The 21,345-nt window shown below is 36.7% G+C and overlaps 1 protein-coding gene across 6 annotated transcripts in view; it reads right to left on the reverse strand.

Moving 5' to 3' along the window:
- Window positions 1–5,261: 5,261 nt before the first annotated feature.
- The window catches only part of LOC134536685 (RING finger protein nhl-1), a 382,369-nt gene continuing 366,285 nt past the window's right edge, over window positions 5,262–21,345 (reverse strand). For 4 of the 6 annotated variants that reach the window (XM_063376528.1, XM_063376531.1, XM_063376529.1 and 1 more), the window contains one exon: window positions 19,993–20,212. In XM_063376528.1, the coding sequence (XP_063232598.1) occupies window positions 19,999–20,212 (214 nt within the window). In that variant the 3' untranslated portion in view covers window positions 19,993–19,998. Of the gene's footprint in view, window positions 11,068–19,988; window positions 20,213–21,345 lie in introns of those variants that run through there. The other 2 variants (XM_063376533.1, XM_063376534.1) reach the window with 2 other exon arrangements.

The raw sequence follows: 21,345 nt of genomic DNA on the forward strand, positions 1-21,345 counted from the left end.
ATGGATGCTATTTGACAACAACTAAGGAACATCGGTGCTGTTACTGCGACAAGATTTTCTCAAACAACAGCAATGCTCAACGACACGAGAAGAGCGAATGTGTTAAGAACCTATACCGTAAAATTTTTGTTTGTGAGAAAGGTCATCAGCAGTTTGCCAGAAAATATAATATGAAAACGCACATGAAGACATGCAAAGGTCCTGCTGTGCGGCAGAAAGTAAAGGTTTCGGTGCAACAACGATGCATCGATGTGCATAAGAGTATGCCTGGAAATGGTACTACTGTTGCAACATTAGTATCTGGAATAGGTCTGAAAGGCTCGTCTTCATCACTACGGTATCCTTGCAGCTACTGTGATACGTCGTTCGCATTTTCCCATGATGCACGAAGACATGAGCGGAGCAAATGCAAGAAGAATCCTTCTCGCATGAGTTTCGCTCTGATGAGTGCCTAAATGGTTTACTTGAATTGACAGTTTATGACATTATGCGAAAAAATCTAATGTTGGAGTCTGTGCTCCTACTGCTGAACTACCTGCCGACATTTCGACTCCTCGCTTTGGATTGGAGACACGGAAGCGTACAACCAAAAAACAGAAGCGCAGCAACCGATTGCTATGACGTCTGAACATGCAACTAAAACTAAGACTGTGTTCGGAGCATTACAAGTGAACGATAATGGCTTCTACTTGGCGCAGTCTGCATTTCGTGGAACATTGAAATACTACTATTATCTATATACGTTTAGTGAGAAGAAAGTCATTTGTAATTTTCTTGAGGATATCAGACAGAACATAATCAATCAGTTTACTGATGACGTAGCAACAAAGTGATCTTTGAAGTATAACTTATTGTTGGACTGTTTATATGTAAGCCATATCCGTTCGATGACAAAGTGAAGAAGTGTGCATTCAAGACATCGGCTGCAGTAATTTACAGTTCTGACGATGTGAAGCAAACTGTTAAAAACGGTATCCAGAAAATCTGTCAAGAAGAGGAGTACTATGTCTGTAAAGGATCTGGTTGGTCTCTGTCTAGTATAAACCGATTGGAGCTAAGAATAAGTTATTTCACGCTTATGCAGGGCTAAATATTTATAAGATTGATGGCTTTCGCAAGAGATCCTGTAGTAAAATATAGATTATGTAATAAATATTATGTTTGTGAAAGAACTTGAGGTGTTTTATTTTCGAACCTGTCATTATTGCGGTATTTTATATAAAAGTATTTTTTGTATCGACCATGGATCGAACTAAGTTTCGAATTAATCATTACTTGAATGAGTGAATTTTTTGATGAATTTTAGAATTTTTCCCGAATTTCTAGCATTACGTTTATTGGCTTTCAAGATGGCCACCGTAACGCGAATTGCAACATTAATAGGATCCAATATGGTGGTCGTAACGTAAAGTGTAACGATGACATCGTACTCAAACAAGATGGCGGGCGTAATAAAACTATTAACATTTATATAATCCAATATGGCGACCATAATGATAAGTGCAACAGTGGTTTTTAAGTAATATTTTATTAAATTTTTATTATTTAATTCTATTAATTATTTGTTTAATTTATTTAAAATTTTTTCTCGATTTTCTAACATAAAAATTACGGAGTGTCAAGATGACGGACATGACATCATACTAGGTATTGATAAATATGCTATGAAACAAGTGGCGGGGGTCAGTCTGCAGGTGGCTTCTGTGGGGAATGATCTGTTTTTTTTTTTGCCCTCACCGGTTTAGATCCGATCACAATGAGATCCGGGGCGTAAATGTATGTTTTATAAATATTTTTTATGAAAATTTTATTATTCGGATTTTTTTATAAATTTAATTTTTTTTTATTAAAATCGAATAATAAATTAAGTTTTTCATGATGTCGACCGTAACATATGTTGCAACGGTGACGTCATAATCATAAAAGAGTATTATCGGAGGCTGTAGACATGGATGCTTATGCCAGTTTTAGGAATTTTCAGCCTCTGGCATTTTTATGAACTAAAATGGGAAATTTTTGTCATTATAGTAAAAACCATTTTAAATACACTCCGGTGTTGAAGACTAATGAGTCAGCTCAAATGTGGTCTTATCAACACCACTGGAAGTATACACTTGAGAGCGAACACGAGCGAACACAGTCGCACGTACATCACACGGTGGAGGAAAATGCTTATCCAATCACGGACAAGTAACTGATTGGGAAAGTGACACGGGGCGACGTGGTTGGCGCAGGTTCAACCGTCGCAAACCCTCCTTCCTCTGCCCGTGGAAACCAATTAATTACCTCTTTGGCTTCGTTTATTGGTCGTTAAGGGAGGCTCCATCACTTATTCAGTAATTCCACCTTCCAATAGTTCGGCCATTGAACCTCTCCAACAAAATTTTAGTCTCCACATTTTTTCGCCCCATGCTCTCCAAGAATCCTCACGACTTAAAATTTAACCAATAAAATATAGGTCTTAAATATCACGAAAATATATAGCTAAAACACGTATACTTCTTAAATATGGGTTAACCTGCTTCCCGAGTGTGATAATCACCATCAAATCTGGAGCTGAATAACTTGTACTTAGATCGCAAATAACAAGTTCAGTTTTTTAAATGTAACACTTGGCGTTTACATAACGTTACAGCGTACAAACTTTTACAGACACTAGAAAAACTGTCGTTCCCATAAAATTATTTTAATAAACTATTAAAGGAGAAGAAACATTATTTTGTATGACAATTTATGATGCAAAAAAAGGGGATAAGTGTAGAAAGGGGGTTACTGGCAAAGGCTTATAGTTGTTTATTTTGGATGTGGTCAGTGACCGACCACTCTGACGCCACGGTCGCCATTTGGGAATCAGAAAAAACTCAAAATTCCTCAATATTGACTCAAAGCGACACGAATTTCCAAATAAAAATCCCATTTTCGCAGGGAAAATTTCCGTTTTGAAGAAATAAAATGCCATCGGCTTCAAAATTCCTAAAAATTGCTTAAATTCCTAACGATCACCCGCTCTAAGCTGCACTATAACAATAAGGATGCTATGGCCACTATCTTGGATTATGACGTCACGGTTGCAATTTCCGTTACGGCCGCCATCTTACATTTTCATAATTTTTATGCTGTAAAAACTTGAAAAAATGTTTAAATTCATAAAAAAATTAATTTAATAAAATTTTTATAGAAAATATATAAAAACACATTTGCACATTTTGTTAAGGTCGCCTTCTTAAATTATAGAAACGTTGTACATTAGGCTATGTCTGCAAACTTTGACGTGTATGACATAATCGTGGCTCGTTTGTTATGGACACCATTTTGGATACTAGAATGTTGAATATTTTAATTTTATGTAAATTAAATTTATTTGATGTGTCATGTTCAAAATCCTAAAAGTAGTTTAAGTTCCACATAACCCAGTCTTCAGTAAGTATTTATGTCCGCCATCTTAGAAAGTAGTTATGTAGCTAGATATTCGGGAAAAGTTCCCAAAATTATCAATAAATTCAATTATCAATATAATGATTGGTGCGAAGGATTTACCTCCATGGTTTGATTATTGGACAGTGATAATAATAACTAAAGCTTAAAATAAATTATAAATTTTGTTTCCCATTACCTTTCGTGGAGTCATTCACTCTACGAAAAACGACGGCGGAACCGTACCCACAATATTCTGATTACCTGTTCATTGCTCCGACCGCTTTTATTTTTTATTTTTAACAGTGTTTCACTTGCCCGTTATTTTAGTCATAAGCCAGCCAAACATCGCCCCTTTATTTACTTATTATTTCTTATAGTTTGACTATTTCGTGTGACAGTCTCATTGACCTCGACAAATTAGAGACAAAAGTGAACACTTACAATTTTACACCCATGCCTTACCCGGGAATCGAACCCAGAATACCTGGGACCGCGGCAGTAGGCCGAAAGGCACTAGGCCGAAAGGCACTAGGCCGAAAGGCACTAGGCCGAAAGGCACTAGGCCGTAATTTCGGCAAAATGACTTTCGGCCTAGTGACTGCTACCTGAATCCCTTGCACCATATGGACATACGCCATTGCTAAGAACATGTATGTCTGTAGAAGAAAACTACAAAAAAAACAAAAGACAAAAATACAAAATTAAGCAAAAAATTGCTGTTGTCAACAGGATATTAACACCACATAATATTCCATAACAGGAAAATGGTCAACAAACAAAGAAAAACAAAGAAAAATGGACTAAGAGAACGAAAAAAAAACCCAAATGATGACAGCACAAAAATATTGAACCCAAAAAATTCAGCACAACAGTTGAAACGAGACAAAAACACGACAAAACAAAAAGACGAAACAAACACAATAGTTTTCCAAAACAGAAGAGAACTAAAAAAATCCACAAATGATGACAGCACAAAAATAATGAACCCAAAAAATTTCAGCACAACATTTGAAACGAGACAAAAACACGACAAAACGAAAAGACGAAACAAACACAATAGTTTTCCAAAACAGAAACAAGCGACGTTTCTTCTACAGACATACATATTCTTAGAAATGGTGTAAGTCCAAAAGCTTAGACCAAGTGATGCACTCCCATTGCACAAATCTTTCAAAGATAATATCAAAGACGTGTTTGACGGTCTGACGGGTCAGAGTTGCGCTTGGTCGCAGATGCAAGCACAGCTCTGGGAGTGGGCGGAGAATGCAGGCATCGAAGCGACGACTGCTCGTCTGTGAGCGAGGCTCGGGAGCCACGGAGTGTTTCTTCGCGCGTGTGTGAGGGGAGCATCACTTCGCAGATTGGGAAGGTAGCGGCCGCTGCTACCCCACCTTCTTGTGTGACCTTTCCGACCCTTCTCTCTCTCTTTCTCTTTCTCGACCCTCCTTTCCGCTATCTGGACTCGCCACGGCAGCCGAGAGCCGCTTCATGGCGAGAGTTAGGGTGGGGAGGGGCGGCCGATGCGAGGCCATGAAAGTCACTGGCGTGGGTGGCGTGGAAACTGCCGCATTGCCCTCCTGTTGCACGCCTCGCCCAACAGGACCTGGCTGGTCTCTGCGCGAGGCGCCACGCCCAGAGGCCTGAGAATATATATATCTTATATATAAAATTCTCGTGTCACAGTGTTAGTTACCATACTCCTCCGAAACGTCTAACCCATTTTTATCAAATTTTGTATGCATATTCAGTAGGTCTGAGAATCGGTTACTATCTATTTTTCATACCCCTAAGTGATAAGGGTTGTCCACCCCTAACATTTCTTTTTAATTTTTGGATAATTTTTTTTTTATTTTTTTATAATGTGGCATTAAAAAATACACACAACCCTAAATTTTCACCCTTCTATCACCAACCACTAATTTTTAATAGAATTTTATATTTTTTAACCCCGTTCGATAGCTGATCAATTAATACTTGACCAACCTTCCCCGCCTACAGTGAGCTCATTGCCTGGATTAACACAGAGACCACGTATTAATATGTAATTCCATCCCTAAGGGAGTGAAAAAGTGTTAATTTCATTTTATAAAAGAAAAAATCATAGGTCATAGACATATAAATAGTGAGTGAGTGTCATTTCTTTATGTCTGCCACACGATCATACACATAGTAAGGTCTTGCAAATTCATATTTTTCTCCTTGGTGAGACCAGCCCGCTTAGTGGAGCTCGCAGCGGCTAGCAAAATAAAGGCGCTCATAACAGTTTTGTTCTTAATTTCGTCAATAGATAGAGTTGTCTTGAATTTTAAACGCACCATCGTTTGATGCGTTTGTCATGTCTTTAATTTTCGTTTGTTTGTGCCGTATGCGTTCCTATACCATTCATCTGATTGCGATGAAATTTTGGTGAGTTTTTATGCGCATCCCCGTGAATGTTTCTGAGACGGTATAACTGTTTTTGCAATAGTTTCAAAAAAATGTGTTTCTTCATATTATATAGCGGCACTTCGTCTGTTTTTGTTGGCTAAGTGCGCACGCATGACACAATTTATTTAATAAAAAAGAGAGGCAGAGATATATTGATATATATACAGAGTGAGATAGAGTGAGACAGAGAGATAAGTTGAGATAGAGCGAGGTATAGAGAATGAAATTGGTTAGATAAAGAGATATATAGATGTATAGAGCTATATAGAGATTTATATATAGAAGAGATAGAGATAGTGTGAGGTATATATGTAAATATGTAGATATAAAGAGATAAATAGTGATAGAGAGATACATAGATATATAAATATGTAGAAAGAGATAAATACATGTTTAGAGAGATGGATAGATGATTCGTATATGTGTAACTACTTCAAACATATTACAAAACAAAACAGAATGAGGCATTGCAATGCATGCCGAACATTAGCTAGATAATGGAATCTTTTCAATATTAGTAATCTCTTTTTTAAGCTTTTTTCTAAAGTGCTTTATAGAGTCAAGACTACATACAGACCACCAATTTTTAGATATATACAGGTAAATAACTATACACTGACAGAACGTCTGTCGGGATCTGAAAGTGATATAAATTATTTTGCAAACTGGACATTCAAATTAAGAAGATATTTATTACTAACTACATCTGATTTCGAAAAAGGTCCCCTTTACCCTGTGTTCAGCCCGGGCAACGCCGGGTTTTGCAGCTAGTGGCTGAATAGGCAGGAGGCATCATTTTATGCAGAGGGTATTGGAAAGCTGGTGCATCGGTACGACAAATGCCTCAATCTGCACGGCGATTATGTGGAAAAATAGAGTAAAGATGTACGTTTCTTTTGACATTAAAATAATTTCCCAATTCATTCCCGTTTTTTTTATTACATTATTTTTATTATTATTATTATTGAAAAAAAAATAACCCTCTTACATTAAAATATGTGAACCATTGGGCGTCTCACTATACTACTATGCATAGCAGCTGCGGTACGCTTGTCTCAACTTACTGCCGCATGTTGGCGTACATGAAAAACACATTTATTTCAATAATTGGTTGCTTGTCTATACAATTATTAATATTAATAGCTATGACAAAATACATTGTTTTAAGTAATTGTATTTAGAAATATTATGCTCATAAATTGTGATTCGATTACTTTGTTGTCCGTTGGGAACTGAGCCCTTGTTGACTGATTGAATGATGAGTGATTTGATAACCATTATTATTTTTTTTCTTTAGAGTCTCTGCTTTGTAATATTTATTAACAATGAACCACACCTCCCCAAATTTACTGACTTGTTATTCAGATAAAATTGTTTCATTTAATTATATCAATGATCATTCCATATTTATTAAAAATATACAATATACGAGTATATACGAGTATTGACACCAATGACTTTCTGTGGGACTTAAACCCAGAACTCCTTTCACCGAAAGCCGTCTGCGCTATGGATATAAACTGCTCCAATTCGTTGACGCTAAGTTTATGGTGATGGCAAAATCATCTGCTTAAAATATACAGGCATGATTACGGTGATTCTGATGTTCCGGTGTGGAAGGGTATGGAACCCGATTTTCATTGTTTCAAAGTGGATGGCTGGAGGGACATAAAAGGTTGACGACTCGGGAGACGGGAATATCTTCAACACATGCAGTGGTTTTAATGAATGCACTTATTTCAATGACTGCAGCTCTAATGAGTCTGTTAACGTTGTACAGAATTGAATAATACAACCAGCACTAATGTTCGTTGAATCTGTGGCCGGATGTTCTCCAAAATAAAAGTTTATCCCACGTAACCTGAGATACAAGAACGTCAAAAGAATCCAGCTTGCATACGGTTTGGCTTCAAGGACTCTCACATGCAGTTATCTACAAACAATTGATTACAATTACATGGAATATGCTACGAACAATGTATATTCCCGTTAAGTTGCAGTGCCTCCACTATTGCAGAACATTGGCTATGAAGCGTCTACAAGAGCTAAGTCAGATAACTTAACTGCAGCAATGAAACACGATAAACGAAATCGCACAAAAATAAAATAACTTTAGAAACTTCGGCATCAGCATATTTATTGTGAGAATGAATTAAAATCTTCTACGACCAATAAATATATTTTGGATTTTATTTATTTCTTGTATTAAAGATTAGTTTCATTTATAGAGCTAGAGAAAAGCGAAAAGAAATTTTTTTTTTCGTGTTCGCAACTGGCCACTTATATTTTCCATTCTATAATCATTACTGGATGAACGTAAACCTCCAACCAAATTGTTCAACAATTTATGCGTAATAAATGACAATATTGTTACAGTGTGAAACTAAAACAAAATTTTGTTATGGTTTAATGTTTAAAAATGTTCGAGTTTTGAGATTTTCAACAGGAAATTCTGTTTCATTTTATCAATTCTTATTTGAAAAAAAGTAATTTTGTATAACAAATCAAAACACACCTTTTTTCACCAAAAACATCACCAAACACAATTGGTCAAACAACAAACAAATTTATTGGTGTAATATTGCAGCAGAATACTCTAACAAGGCACAAAATTAAAAAAAAAAAAAAAAAAACATATTTACGTACAAAGCTGCAAAAATATGAAAGCACATACAAGGTGATTTGCTATTCATAAGGAGACATTATAAAATGCATATAATGCTATTTAAGGCTAATTAAAGTTGTATAAACAGACATATCGTTAAACATTTGTACCCATCGTTTTGTTTTATTTTGAATTTCACCAAACAAAAATATATTTACAAAAAATCCTTTTTCTCTTATGAAAGCATACAAATAGTTACATTAAAATGGTTCATTTAACTTAAAACAAAATTCATTAATGTATTAACAATTTTGTCTAGGTAATTAATTTCTTATAAAAGCATTAAAAATAATTTTTTTTGTTACAGTTGTTAGTTTAAATGAGATTTTAAATAAATATTTCTAAAAAATTAGGTAATAATAAACACAATAAATTAAAAAGCTTTCAAACATTCAGGAACTTGTTGTAACAAATCAAATTAAATGACTAGAAAATTTTAGTTAAAAACGGTTTCTTTGTTTTTAATTTTAGGAACAACACATTCTACAATAAAACAAATCAATTTTATTTTAGTAACAGTACATTATTAGGTTTTGCTTTGATATGAATAACAAACAAACAATTGGGAAATTATTTAAATTGACTGAAAATAATACAAAAATTCTAAACAAAGTTTGATTTGTAGTTATTATTAAAATTTACTATAAATAAAAGCATTTATGATTATGGGGATGACACAAAACTGGATGAATTCAAGTGATACCAAGCTGTATAAAATTACAGCTGCAAAAGTTAAGAATTTTAAAATTTATATGATACAAACAATCAAAACAAATCAAGTGAAAATTAATTAAAATTGTGTGAAGGAAGTATGCAGCTGAATTATTTTGTATTTTATGTGTGTAAAAGGTACTTTCATTAATGCCACTGACGTATTCACGTGGATAAGGTTGCATTGATTACGAGGCGTGTAAGGTTGGTAGTGAGACCTTGTTACAATTGGTTAGGCACTTGATAATTTTGCACTTTGCGTTTAACTTTTATAAGCCTCTGAACTGTATCGCTTTGGCTTCATATGTTTTTTTTTTATTTTCCATTTCCTGCTGATGACGCATTACAACCATAATAAAAAATTCTACATACTTATCTAAATTATTTCATGAATAAATTGAGAGTTATTTTGGCCACTGTCCCATATTTAGAAAGGCTTAGTTTATAATAGCAATAAAGTCGTAAATCATTAAAAAATTATAAAAGTTAAAAATGTATATGCCTTTAACCGCATTTTTATAGCTTTAAAAACTTTTTTTGCCATATGCTTAATATATAATATATTTAATGCATTTATAATCGCATTTAGAACTTAAAAAATGTCCAGGGTGGTTCTTCACGTCTGAAAACTATTGAACTGAAAAAACGCTAAACGCAAATTTCAAAACTGTGTCACATATGTCCTCGACAATTAGGTTCATGTAACCATTCTGCATTTCAAAACGTACCAAGTGGAATCTGACACAAGGCGATATCACATTTGTACGGGGACGCAAGGTGGTGCTAGTTTCAGGTCTGTTTGTTCACAACCGTAGCAACCATGCTTGAGTGCAGCTGAAACAAATGTATTTCGTGCTGGACGGTAACATTAAAGTCGTAGGAGAGTTGAAATTATAATCATTTAAATAACTGGTAATGACCGCTGATACACGGTTCAATTGAGGTTTCAATCCATGCAGTGAGGGATTTTTCTGCAGTTTCGGCCACTTTGGTAAACATAAGATGGTCATCAGTACAAACTTTTGCTGTATAAAGGCTCGTCCTGCAATTTTTTTTAACTTCTTGGAAATAAAATAAATTGGAAAAATCGCAAGATATGCCGTCATTAGGCCTGTACTTTAAAGAAGATATGTCATATGAGCAAGAATTAAGCTTAAAACTTCTTTCTAAAAAGAACAAAAATGTCTTTCGAAACTCTAAATTTTTATTAAAGATAGAACACTAGTATTCATGTTCAATTACTAAATTTGTACATTTACATCAATTAAACTACAAAAAAAAAAGTGTTTGCAGGAAACTGAGTTTGGTTTATTGCTCGAGCATGTATACCAAGTTTTATCCCAGTACCTAGAATAGTAATAATTTTTGTTTACAGTTACCAAAATAGTTTTCCGTTATCAAATGCGCACATAAGAAGAACGATACAACAAAATAAAGTCATATTGTTAAACATGGCATTTTTTATATGGTTTGAAAACATATACTTGAAAGCATCATCTATTAAGATAAAAAAAATTATGCGCCAATTTACGGAAGAAATAATTAGTATTATCTCGAAAAACTTATTTCATAAATGCAAAAACAAGCTTGAGACTTATGTAACAAACAATTTCTTTGGAGCAAATGATATCCTAATGTATGTATTGTAAAGCAGACGCGCTGGGGAGTGCAGGCTGCTCAGTTGCTGCGCGCCTGCAGGAAGTGGTCCAGGCGCGGCCGGTGTCTCAGCATCTCCAGCTGGAAGCCCAGAGACATGCCGCTGCGGGGACGCGCGGGCGCAGTCAGCTCTCTCTTGCCGCCCGGTGCCCTGCCACAGTCACAGTCCGCACTGCGGTCATACGAACAACCTACAGCAAACATTCCCAAGCTACATTTTCTGCAATGTGGTGGAGTCAACCGCGCTATAAAAACCAATGCTGAAGGCGTACCACTGTAGACCTGGTGCGTATTAAATTAAAGTTAAAGTTAAAATATAGTACAGAAATTTCTTAAAATGATTTAATTTAACGCATAACGTATTTCAAATATTTCCTTAGGTTTAATAATAAAAAAACAACAAAAAGTATATAACAATCAAATCAATTTTTTGTTCAGTTACGAATCACATATTACGTTTTATATTTATTTGTGACATGTTAGTGTGCCGCCAACCATTATTTTGGCACAATTTTAAATTTGAATTTTTTTTTTTTAATTAAATAATGTCACCAGTCATTCCTCTGCTGCAACAACTTAAACTTGTTCCTCCTCCTGTACACTGCCATTCAACCTTTGTCAGACATGTCCCCCCAATTTTTCCCAGCCCTAGATCCGATTTTTGCCGAGTCCTTAGCCAGTCAGACTCAGTATTGTTTTATACACGCCTTCGCGCACGGATGTGGACTTCGCCTGTAATTCGCCTCTGATCCGTGACTAGAACTCCTATGAAATGCAAGCTCATAGGGCAGACCACTTCCAAGACCTCGCCTGACGCGAGCACTTCTTGATATGATCGCGAATCAACTTCGCCAAAGTGAAGTCACGCCTCCGGGTCCTGAAGAGCATCATTTCCCACTGTCATCAGCAGCCCCAATCCCCTCCCCCCCCCCCCCCCCTGGCCCAGAGCGATGACCGGCCTCTAACCCCGGCCAGGGTCGGCCTCTCCTCAAGGCCACCACACTAGTCACAAATGTCATGCTTGTGTCACCTAGCGATAGTTTTGCGAATCACTTCCCCTGGGAGTTTGAACGCCCGCGGAGCGCCTGCCCTCTGGCGTCTCTCGCAGTAACCAGTTCACGTAGTTCCTTCCCAGGCCACCAGGGCACTGGCCTTGTCCACCCCATAAGCTCAGTGCTACTAGCGGCCGCCTCGTGCGAGATGACCTCTACTCGGTTCAACCACACCTCAGTAGGTCGCGCTGACATCGGCCAGTACCACCCACTTCGAGATGTCGAAGTCTGCCTTTCTCAACAAGAACCTCGGTAATCTTCGGAACCTTTCGGTTCGAAAGCCGAAGCCTCCCCTCTTTCTTTCTTTAACATAGCCTTTTAATTCCGAGTCTCGGTCGCCCCAAACTTTCTGCGCGCCGCGATTCGGGACTGACTGCATCGCATCTACGTCATCGGGACGACTCTCCGTTCTTCTTTGAAGATGTCATCAAACTAGACAAGTGATGGTTCTCACAACGGTAGTTTTTAGGCGTTAGTCAGTCCGTATATATGTAGCTCGTAAAAGTATTAATGTGTAAGTAGAGACCGGAAAAATTCGCGGGTTCAATGACCTCCAGGATAGACTCCACTATCCTCTACAAACTCGAGCAAATGCCAACTGTTCATTGGCTGTTAACTTGTGAGTCGTCTCAAATGGGTAGCCTGTGATTCAACATTTCTATGAGGGAGGGTCTCTAATTGGCCCTCATATCTCCAGATTAACAAATTACCAATGGCAGAAGCAGCACTAAGGTATAATTATTTCAATTGTAGATTTCATGAAATGAATCCGCGAATTTTTCAGGTCTCTATGTATGTCATCGTAAATAATTAATTTAAAAAAAAAAAATACATGAAACATCCGCGGCGGGTTTGTGTGCTCAACAATCAGGCAGACCCTGGAAGACATCAACCTGTTTGACAGGGACCAAGTACCGGACCAGGGTGCAAGTAACAAGTACCAGGCACCATGTACCAGGGTACAAGTACCGGGTACTTTTCCAAGGACCAGATCAGTCTCTACGGTCCGGATGACTAAAGCCCCCTGACGTCCCGTCAACTGTTCCACTTCGCCTAGCAATCTTCAAGCCGCCAGGCCTTCAGTTCTTAAAACCTTTTCGGACTAGCATGCAACCACGAAATTTCTCAGATCAGACATCCAGAAGCTTCCTTCGACTCTTTTACGTGTTTATTGTCATGAACTTTATTTAAACTTTGTTAAAAATATATATATTATTGTCTAATAAGGGCCGCCCCATTCTTTTAATAATGTGATCTTAAATCCATGTTGTATATATTTTCTGTTAATAAACTTATATTATATACTTATAGTATATAATGGAAACTAACCAAAAGTAAAATAAAAACAGAGGAACTAATGTCGGGACGAAATCATTATTTTGCCTTCCAAACCAAAAGATCCACACGTCACCCCCAGTCATCAGGAGAGACTGACGAGGTGTAACATTAGCTATCAGTATAGAGCACTTGGTAGGATTAATTTCGTGAATGAAACGGAAATTTGTAAACACGATGCTACCATCCCTAGCGAATGTTACGAACCAATGTTCACAAAGCCAAAGGGAAATTTATAATATTAACTGCTTAGTAATTTTTAAAAAGATGGGTAGTGTTTTCATAATTTTCCTTTTAAGAAGTAGGTCCAAAATATTAGTTTAGTATTTTTTAATTTTTTTGACTTCATTATCGGAGCCGTTTCAATATATATTAAAACATTCCGCTCTATAAATCGAATGATTTGGAACTACTTTAAGTAAAAGAAGAAAACATGCCCCCGAAAGGAAAATATGCGATACCGCGGCGCGCGGACTATTAATAGACCAAGGTCGAATCATTTAAAAATTATTCTATACAATTTAATAAGTATTCATTCGTGTAAATAGCTTTTTTTTTAGTACTTTACATGTGTAAGGGCTTAAATTGCTCAATTATGATAACGAGGCTGAATTGTATTAAGACATTTACGGTATTTTTAAATGCGGTACGTAAAAATGTACAGTAGTAGCAAATATATTGTAGCTTTTATTGAATGCGGGCTGATTCATTGCATGCTACAGGAACCATTTTAAAACATAGAGTTAATTTGGAATGAAGTGTTGAACGTATTTTATAGTTGCGTATTTTCTACTTATGAGGTGATTGCATTTGGTTCTTACCTTAAATTTAGTGTATTTTAAAGTTTTGCTCTGCTTTTCGGAGCACCTGCTTTAAGGAAAGGCAAAAAAAAATTACACTTGAAATTAGATAAGAAAATTCAATTGTTAAATTTAATTATTTTGGAGAATATTCCCAAGTGGGTGTCTGACTTATGTAGGCTTATCCTGGATTGGGTAACCTATCACATTGTTTCACTTCCATTTCATATTTTATATTCTTCTATATGGAGAAAGCTAATATTTGTCCTTCGTGATTCGCCTGTCGCCAATGTATACATATATATTGTTACGAACGTGAGCAAGGCCGGGACACGTGCAGGTGCAGAGTAGGCTGACGGCTGCCGCAACATGATATGCGCCGCGCGCGCCTGGAAGATTACAAGGATTATCTCTTTACCCCCTCCATCGCAACATTCCCCGCGCGGCGCCCTGCCTTTGACACGTCACTGACACCTGACAGCTGCGGAGTTACGCGAGCCGCCGACATGTGTTTCGAGAGATTTCTGCCACCGTGTCGGCGCGGAATGAGGCGACTGGCCCCGGCCGCGCACGTGAGTTCTGGAAACTGCGGCTGATAGATGAAACGAGGACGGCGGCCTTAGAGTAGAGAGTTCAGAGAGAAGTCAGTGAGAGTTCAGTCGGGAGCTTTCCCGCGACGGAGTTTCCGGACGATAGAGCGGCGAAGTCCCTGGACAAAAGTTCCAGGGCGAAGAGTTCAGTTCCGGGCGATAGTGTCGCGGGCCGGCGGAGTTCCGAGCGAAGTTCCAAGCGAGGCGCCGAGTGGGATCTCGATGAAGGGGAAGTGCGACGGCGGCGGCGGAGTGCGGCGACGGAGTCCTGCGACGGAGGACCACGAGGTGTGCTGCGGCGAGAGTTGCGCCAGAGGTGCGGCCCAGCGAGGCGTGTGGATTGTGAGAAGCGAGTGACTGGAGGAAGCATCAATTTTAAGCACAATTGATTAACTTGCATTTTTAGATTATTTGCTAGTAATGTAAAGAGTGGCAATAAATAAAACTGTGTGTGTGATAACAACCTTTAATTGGGCTGTCCCTTTACGAACCCTGTAAATCACAACAATATATATATATATACATATATAGCTTTACAGAATCAGTAGTCAGTGATGTAGTTAAATAAATATTTTGTTTTCGTTTAATTTGTTCGTGGATTGCCCGCGAACAGGCGATGGCTGATCAGAGCGCCAGGAGGAGTGTCGCGCGCATAATTGGAGGGGTGAAGGGGGGTGTAAACGAACAAAGTAGGGCAGCGGTTCCCATGAGGAGTTCCGCAGAACCCTGTGGTTCCGTGGCAGGTCGCATGCGTTCCGTGAGTCAGGACGAATGTCATATAAAGCAGGCATAATTACTGCCAAATAACTTCCTTCCAAGGAGTTGGGGTTCCGCCAATAGTAAAGTCAATCATATGGTTGCCTGGTAGAAATAATTTTAGGAACCGCTGAAGTAGGGAATCGGAAAAATTTTGATCTCTTTGTATTTTTTCGTTCCAAAGATACAAACATTATGAACCTCCAGTTTGAATATTCGTTAAGTGTTCTTAGGTTTAATTAGGTACTACCATTCAAATGAATTAGTACAAATATTGTTTTATCGATAATGTGTTTTATTTTCTTCCAAAGAATTTTGTGAGCTGTCAGGGCATATAAATTTTATCATCGATTAATTTTTGGGTTATTTTCAGAGTGTCTTGCTTTTTCATCCTTTTTTGCAGATAATGATGTTTAACTATGGCATAGCTACAGCTTAAGTCAAAAAAAATTTTTTGATATAATTCATCCCCATTGGAAGAAACATTAAAATGCGTGGATAATTTATATGGGTTGTTTCATTTCAAACGAAAGTGGCAATCAAGCACTCATTTTGGAAGTGAATATTCTTTGGGCGTGATAAGAGTAAAATTTCAAGTGTGAATTTCAATGCAACGTTTTCGTGAGCCAATGTTGTGAAACGTTTCTGATGTGAAAAGAACAGAGAATAGGTACCTACTTGGCCAAAGATATATGAAGAGAGCACTATGCCATATACTTTAATGGACTCGTTTTCTCTCTCCTCTTTTTGCGATTATTCGCCCCCCCCCCTAAAAAATTGAACCGAGAGAGAGAGACGAACGATCGAATAAGACCGAGAGTGTACGCATGCTCTTGTTTCAGAAAATAGATATAGGTATCCTATATAGTCAGGCTGTATAATGCCTGGAATTTTATATTTGCCACCGGTGCGCTCGCGTCCCTCCTTGATCAAACAGCAGCATACAGAATCTCTGCATTTCCCGCAAAGTTAGCGTTACCTGTTACTAATTTCATAATTATTTCAGAGATTTGGCGTTTTTTAAATAGCATAATTGTTTGAAGAAACAGTAACATGCGCAGTTTTTTTTTATAGTTTGTTTTATCAACGGGTAATATTTATTTTAATTTAATCATTACTATTAGAAAATTGTCTTCTTTCTTACTTTCTCTCCCTTTCCCGTTTTACCCCTTAGGATAGACTTATGATTCGAAGTTTCACTTCCATCAAATGTGCTTGGTTACACGTTCTCTTTATTTATTGTATGTATTATTTGGTCATCGACAGACGTGTGAATGGAGTCAGTAATAAGTGACGAGGTAGGCATGGAATGTCAAGGATTTTCCTCCAAGCAAGATACAGAGCAGAATGCTGGACTACGGTGTGTTACGGTGGGAAATTAGTCCAGAGTCCTCGCCACTATTTATATTTTTTTTAAATGTTTGGATCATCTTATTGTCATCCTCGCCTTCACACGTACAAGTAGTGGGTTAAAAGGTTAAGTAAATCTAATATAGTATTCAAAATTTCCCCAAAATCCATACCTGGCCCAAGAATCCGAGCACGGTAACTTCGTAGTAAATTTGTTTGGTGTTCCATGACAGTTGGTGTGATATGAGGAATAAAATGTGGAAGGAGGAAAATTATTAATTATGGATTGAGGAAGTGAAAAAGGAAGTTATCAGAAGTGTTTAAAGAGGAAGAACTGAAGTGAGAGGGAAATGGAAGTGAAGAACATGGCTGTAGGGTGGATCAGGTGTTTGAGGAAGGTGATAAAATGGAATAGGAAAGTGCTTAAGAGGAAGGAAAATACAAGAGATGGTAGATGGACGGAGGATAAATGGATTGGGAATGAGAAGGAATACAGGGGTTGAGAGGGAGAAGATGAGTGTAGACGATAATTAAGTGGACCGCCCCCAGGATATTCAGATTGGGTTATTGGTTGCCAAAAGGCTACCTCAAGGCAAATTTTGTGATCCAGAAACAGGGGCCATATCAACTTTCTAAATTTATAAATAAACAATTTTTTTTTCGTTGCATTGACAAATTTTGGGGTACTTGCATTTTATTTATTTTTTACTTTCTGTTAATGTGTTGTTTTGGTAAATGTAGGTAGGTACATGTATAAGATCGGTTTTTCTCATCATAAAAAATTGTTTTCTTAAATAAGTGACTTTAGTGATTTATATAGTTCAGGAGTTGATTGTTTTTGCTGTTGATAACGCAGTGAAATAAGTATGGAAAAATAATTATGTTTTCAGAAATAATTAGTAGGTTAACTTGTATGTCAAACGTGTTATATGATTACCATTTTTTTTTAATTTTACAGGTAATTACATTTAGGCATCAATTTAAAGACACAAATAAATTAATATGTTTTGTTACAGTTATTAATGCATTGGAACTAATAATTTGTTGCATATTGCAATTAAAAAACAGAAATATTGTACATTTCCAATACATTGCAGTTGGATGAAATTATTTATGCCATTAAAATGTACATAGTGTACGAATTAATTTTTTTTCATACAAAATGAAATTGTAAATATATTTCGAGATAAATTCTCTGAAAATTTCTTACATTGAGAGTAAGCGCGTCTACGGCTTCTGAAATGTTTTTATACCAAGACACATCATATTGCTAAAAAAAAAAAAAAACACTTAATTCACAAATGTCTAGTATTTATATGGCAGCAGTATAAAACGTTGTTATGCTAGTGGCAAACAATCTTAAACTCTAAAATCCACACGCGTGTAAAGAGATCAAGATATTATACCCGGTTTTGGGTTCGAATCTACATGAGTTCGAACATTGCAACATCACACCGATTTCAAAGAGCATAGATTTTTATTTGATTAAAAAGCTTGAGAAACAATAAACATACATACATTTAGATAATAAATTTATCTATTCGTTGTTTTTATATAATTGCTCACTTTAATGTTAAAATAACTTCTATATGTTTTTTCTTATGCATTTCACATTTAAAACTAAATATAAAGTAAGAGCGAAACAATCATTGTAAATAGGACAACTCATGACAGGGATACATTTTTTTTTGTTCTGCACAAAGTACAATGTCAAAAAAATGGGTTGCTGTAAAAAGTAAACATACAGATCTTTAAAATTACAACTTGTAGCTGTATCTTTAGCAGAAGGGATTTGTAAAAGATTATAGAGTATTCCAGCTTATACTAACCCATTTTAATTCGTGTTTAGTTAATCTCCATAGGTCACTAATTGATTGAGCTATCATGTGGTCAGCTTGAACAGGTACAAGATAGGCTATGTTTAAGATTTTTGTGCATTTGTTTAAAGGAATGCTATAATAAGCAAGTTTAATTGTTTGTGTAGACCACTGGCATTTATGTAAGCTGGCCCTTGAAAAAACAGGCATACCATAATTTAAATATTGTAATATTTCTTCTTAAATCTGTTATAACTTACTATCTAGTATACACAGTTGCCTCATTATAACTGTTTAAATGTCTTGTAGCACTTTGTTTGTACGATTTTCTTTGTAGTGCTGGTTATTTATATTAACATGAATACTATATACATTTTCTAACGAAAATTTTACATTAAGGTAATAAAATTTTAAAAGCCATCTGCTGCAGTACTATTTGTACAATCAAAAACAAAGTTTCGTCGTTTACATTCCCTGATTTCTGCAAGTTTGTTGATTGATCGTGACACAATGATTTTAACAAAGCACTGAAGATTAGAAACGATTTATTATCTTTAATTAATCAAACAATCAAAATTTGTTTGAACATTTTTTGATCAGATTAAAGACCATTAAATGTCAGGTTATCGTATGGAGTGAAATATACATTTAGTACAAAAGTTTTAAGTTAATCATATGTGGTACAATAACTATAGGTAAACTCACTGTAAAGAAATAATATAGGTTGTAATATAATAATTGTGGTACACACATTGTAAGTTGACAATATGGTATGTAATTCAATATGGTATACTCAATTTAAGGTGTTCATATTGAATAGAATATAATATGGTTACACTCAATGTAAGATTATCATCTGGGGTTGACCATATGGTGTGGAATATATCATTAGCAATTTTACGTTTATCCCATGGAGTGGAATGTTCTATACACACTCTCACTGTATGTTGTTGGGGGGGGGGGGGGAGGGGCTGTATTGTATCCCCTTGGAAAGGGTACCTTTCATACTTCTGGTGGCGGTAGTGTAGCTGGGTAGAAACTGGAAAGGAACCCTTTCCGATTTCTTAAAATGTTTCGGTTTTAATGCAAATATGCACTGGAAAGGTATCCCCTCGGAAAGGTTAGGTTAGGTTAGGTTAGGTTAAGTTAAGTTAGAGGGGATCATTTTCACGACTTTAAAGCCGAAAATAATTAGCATTTTAAGAAATCGGAACGGGTAACTTTTCAGTTTTTTTTTCTGCTGTGTCATTGCACAGAAAATTATGAAAAGCACCCTTTCCGAAGGGATACCTTTCCAGAGCATATTTGCTTTTTAAGTAATCAGAAAGGTTACGTTTCCAGTTTATAACCAGCTGCACTACCGCCACCAAAAGTATGGCAGGTACCCTGTTTTCGTGCGTGATGGAACTCACCTCGGCCGCGCTAGAACGCCTGGATGCGGTGGTTTTCCCGGTCGCACACCAGGATGTTGCCGTTGGACATGACCGCGATGCCCTCCAGGCCCTTGAACTCGCCGTCGCCCGAGCCCCAGCAGCCGAACGCCCTGAGGAACGTGCCGTCCGGGTGGAATATCTGGATGCGGTTGTTGCCCGAGTCGGCCACGATGATGTAGCCTTGGTCGTCCACCGCCACGCCCCTGCAGGCACACGGCTGTGTCGGCACACTACAGCGTGAACCGCAGCCAACATTGTGTATACTGTCCTGAGGATGGAATCAGAAAATTCTCAGAACTGCTGCATGTCAGGTATACTAAGGCAAGAATAGGAACGATAAAATAATTTAAAACAATCAGAGATATTAGGGCCGAAAAAGGGAAAAAAAATATTCAAAGCAGTCATGAGGACTGCCGACAGAAGTGAAAAAAATTTCGCCATTTTTACGAGAAAAAAAAATCTCACACAACAAATTTGTTTTATCACGGTAGTAAAATAACTCCTGAATTACTATAAAATACGCATTGTATAGTAATTGCAGGTATTTAAAAAATTAATAATGACGTTCTTAATTTTTAGGTTATATTGATACAAAGACTCCATTTTCTTCGTTATTCAAACTATATATCTATATGAGAATATTAATATATTTTATACTCACTTTTTACTGCACAGTAATCTTATACTTAATATTTAAAAGTGCAATAAGTTATATTAATAGGAACATATATAGTGTTATCGTTAACACGTCACGTGACCATGTCGATACGACTTACGTGAATTTACTCCCTATTGAAACCTTCCCATAGAAATTTTTACTTCAAAAACACTAAATATTCTACAAATCACAAATAGCGAGAAAGGAATCCGAAATATAACAAGATACACGAAAATGTGTCATGTCAACCATTATGGCTTTTGACGACACGGCAACCCGGCGGCACAATCTTCTTCTTTAGTGTTCATTGCAGCCCTATATTTAAACAAGTATGAGAAGTGTAGTGCCACCAACCGCTCACAGATAGTATTTGAATGTAATCACAATAAGTGTGCTAAATTGGCTTGTGACATCACCTGCAGTTAAATAGGTGAGCACTATAATTCCCATGTGTTATAATTAGATGTATATTTGTGTAAAAAGGCACGATTTTCAAATCATTTATGTACATTAGGGTGATGCTTAAAAATGGTTAAAAAAATTTAATAGTTCACCCTCTCATTTTATTCTTCCACATGTAAAATGGTCTAGAATTTTTTTTGGCTGTATTTAAAGTTAATTTAGGGGTCGCTACCAGCATTTAAAGTTTATAAAATTACCAATATTGCAGCACATGAA

Source organism: Bacillus rossius, chromosome 11, assembly GCF_032445375.1.
Source record: "Bacillus rossius redtenbacheri isolate Brsri chromosome 11, Brsri_v3, whole genome shotgun sequence".
NCBI classification, from domain to species: Eukaryota; Metazoa; Arthropoda; class Insecta; order Phasmatodea; family Bacillidae; genus Bacillus; species Bacillus rossius.